Source organism: Poecilia latipinna, unplaced genomic scaffold, assembly GCF_001443285.1.
Source record: "Poecilia latipinna isolate Pla-1442-1.1 unplaced genomic scaffold, P_latipinna-1.0 Scaffold2490, whole genome shotgun sequence".
Taxonomy (NCBI): domain Eukaryota; kingdom Metazoa; phylum Chordata; class Actinopteri; order Cyprinodontiformes; family Poeciliidae; genus Poecilia; species Poecilia latipinna.
Genome location: NW_015115106.1, coordinates 27,674 through 31,017, shown reverse-complemented (window position 1 = coordinate 31,017; position 3,344 = coordinate 27,674). Strand labels below are relative to the sequence as shown.

At 48.1% G+C, this 3,344-nt stretch overlaps 1 protein-coding gene across 1 annotated transcript in view; it reads right to left on the bottom strand.

The window, feature by feature from the left end:
* The window catches only part of dcc (DCC netrin 1 receptor), a gene marked incomplete at its 5' end in the record, with an annotated part of 74,270 nt that overhangs the window by 44,312 nt on the left and 26,614 nt on the right, over positions 1 to 3,344 (bottom strand). The window contains 3 exons of the mRNA XM_015019858.1: positions 818 to 934; positions 1,012 to 1,235; positions 1,514 to 1,670. Of these exons, the coding sequence (XP_014875344.1) occupies positions 818 to 934; positions 1,012 to 1,235; positions 1,514 to 1,670 (498 nt within the window). The remainder of the gene's footprint in view (positions 1 to 817; positions 935 to 1,011; positions 1,236 to 1,513; positions 1,671 to 3,344) is intronic.

Genomic DNA, 3,344 nt, shown 5'->3' with positions numbered 1-3,344 from the left:
TTTTGTCTTTTTTCTAGTCCAAATATTTCATAAAAATACGACAAAACTAAATATCCAGTAACTTTTCAGATAATTTTCCATTAAATCTGATGAAAGAAAAGAACTCGTTCCTCTGGCAGATTATTGGATTATAATCCCTGATGGCAGTAACCTGCTGCTGTAATCTGATGGATTGTAACTGTGATCATAACGAGACATTTTTCCATGAACTTGTTCTTTTAAGGAATTTTTGACCTAAATAAGCTTCTATATTTGGAGTCAGTCAGTTTTATCTAAAGTGCATTAAAACACTCGCAGTCGATCCACATTCATAATATTTGGTCGTTTTGGGAGTTTTTGGATCTTCAGCTGTTGGAGTTTAAGCAAAAGGAACAAAGAGTTTTTGTTCTCCCCACCAGGCGTCCATCATCTCCTCATTTCGGCCCAAATTATCTTTTAATAAGCTCCCTGAAGGACGAGCGGAGCGGCGCAGCAGAACATCCGGCGCCGGAATTAATGCTGCGAATATGAAACAACTCATCAGAACCATCACCCAGGAGGAGGAGAGGCAGAAAAGCTCTGGAGTTTAAAGGAGCGAGCCGGAGCGGCGCTGCCGGAGGTTCTGGACGGCCCGGTTCTGGACGGCCCGGTTCTGGATAATAACAATAATCCAGACTGACGTTCGTCAGGAATCATCCTGAGTTTCTTTATCCTCATCAGATCGACGAGCAAACAGAGCAGGAATGAATCGGCTGATATCTGAAGGAGCAGAACCAGAAGTCCAGTTCTCACACACACACACACACACACACACACACCCCGCCCCGGTGTGACCTACGCGTGCTGCTGGGCTGCAGGTCCATGGGGATCATCATCTTGCCCCTGGTTCCCCTCCTGGCCGTGATGGACCGGTCCAGAGTGGAGATGCCGCTGGACGCCTCGTCGCCGTCGGCTCCTGGAGGAAACGCTGCGTTAGCTCCGGACGTTTCTCTGAGCAGAGCCCTGAGGTTCTGCCGGGTCGCCCGCCGGTACCTGAGTGGCTGCTCTTGCTGCCCATCTGGCTCTCTGATTGGCTGTGGGCCACCTGGGGGCGGTCCTGGCAGGCCTGCAGCGGCGAGTCGCGTCCGGTCGGGGCGACGCTCGGCGCCTTCTCCAGGTTCTTCATCTCCATCTCCTCGTGGTGGATCCACAGGTCCGGCGGCCGCAGCTCCTTCTGGCTGCCCTTACGCTTCCCGGCGCCGTGGCTGGCCCGCTTCCTGCCGGGTCAACGGGTCAGTCAGTGAACGAGTCAACGGACCGGACAGAAACATCAGAACCACACTGCTGCTTCCGGTTCTGCATCAGAACCAGAACCCGACACGGAGAAGCAGCTTTCAGCTTTCAGCTTCTATTCACCACAGATCTGGAACTAACCAGCCAAACACAGAGACTGGAAACCCTCCTGGTTCCAGCTTGTCTTCATCTATTAAACAATGTTTTCTGTTTATGTTTCCATTGCAGATAAAATGAGCATGAAGTCGGAGCAGCGCCTCACTTCCTCTGCTGGGAGGACGAGCGGTGGATGCAGACGAGCGCCGTGACGACGACCACGCTGATGGCGCCCACGGAGACCAGGATGATGACCAGCAGGTAGCTGTTCTTCTGAGGCGTCACGCTGCCGTGCGGTGGCCGCATCTGACCAATGGGAGACTCTGCAAGCATCGGGGGGCGGAGTCAGGATATCAAACACTAAACAGTGATCAACAAACTCTGATTCTGTCCAGACCCAACATGGCAGCAGAAAACTGATCAAATCGTCCATCTGATAAACGACACAAATGACAGGTAAAATACCAAAAAGTGCCTGATTTAATGTATTTCTATAAATAAGTAAATAACTGAGACCCTACAGGAAGAAGATGGCACAGAAAATTAAAATGGAAAAAAATACACCAAATGCTCAAACAAGACCAAAAAGGAAACGACTGGAAGGAAAGAAAACGTCAGCAGTTTAAACAAATAATGTCGTTAAAAACAGAGGAAATAAAAACCTTGTTCCACTAAAATAAAAACTGACCCTGAGCAGGTTGGCTGAACGTTTTGTTGCTGTCGTTAAGTTGCTGCTACTTTCTCCTACTACTCTCCGCCATTATGATGGCTGGAAGAGACGGTCGCCATGGTTACGCAGCAGAAAGGCAGAAAGCAGCAATTCAACCAGACAAGTGATGAAGAAAAGTCCAGAAAAAGCAACGAGCTGCTGCATCATGAGCGGCCATGTTGGATGTCTGATAACGGATGAGTTAAAGTTCAGGTAATCCGTCTGCATGGAGGGAAAAACCAGAGGACTGAAACATCGAGCTGACCTTGGAGGAAAAGAGACCGAAGGAGAAGAAAGGAGGAAAAAAACCAGTGAAGGTGGAGAGAAGACGGATGAAAGGAAGAAATGAAGAAAAATGTTGTAGTGATGGAGAGAGAGGCCCTGCAGCTCTCCTCCGTTCGCTCGTCTCTCCCAATGAAAAGCTCAATCCATCAAAGCGTCCAGCTGCAGACCACGACTCCACACTGCTTCCCTTTAAACTTCCATCTAATAAAGCCGCCTCTCCCTGTTTTCCACATTCTGCATTGATTTGGTTCTGCAGCGAGCCGCCGCCGCTCTGAGGGAGCGAAGCCGCAGATCGTTAAAGTCAAACTCCTCTGTTGTCGTCGGCGGGCGGAGAAGTTGAGGAGACTCGGTCAGGACGGGCAGAATGACAGACTAATTACTCTCCTGGGCGGAGACGAGGAAAAGACTTGATTAATGACCTCCTATCATAATCATCCCACCGCTGAATGAAAACATTTAACACCTTGTTAAGTTAATGCACCTCCTGCATCACCTGCTGACTGATGGGACAAGCGGAGCAGACTGAGCCTCTTCAGTTCACCACTCAGGTTTATCTGAGCATACCGCTATGCTAACGCTGCTAACATTAAAGCTGCTAATGTTAAAGCTAGAGCTGCTAATGCTAAAGCTAGAGCTGCTAATGCTAAAGCTGCTAATGCTAAAGCTAGAGCTGCTAATGTTAAAGCTAGAGCTGCTAACATTAAAGCTGCTAATGTTAAAACTAGAGCTGCTAATGCTAAAGCTGCTAATGCTAAAGCTAGAGCTGCTAATGCTAAAGCTGCTAACATTAAAGTTGCTAATGTTAAAACTAGAGCTGCTAATGTTAAAGCTAGAGCTGCTAATGCTAAAGCTAGAGCTGCTAATGCTAAAGCTGCTAATGTTAAAACTAGAGCTGCTAATGCTAAAGCTGCTAATGCTAAAGCTAGAGCTGCTAATGCTAAAGCTAGAGCTGCTAACATTAAAGCTGCTAATGTTAAAGCTAGGACTGCTAATGCTAAAGCTG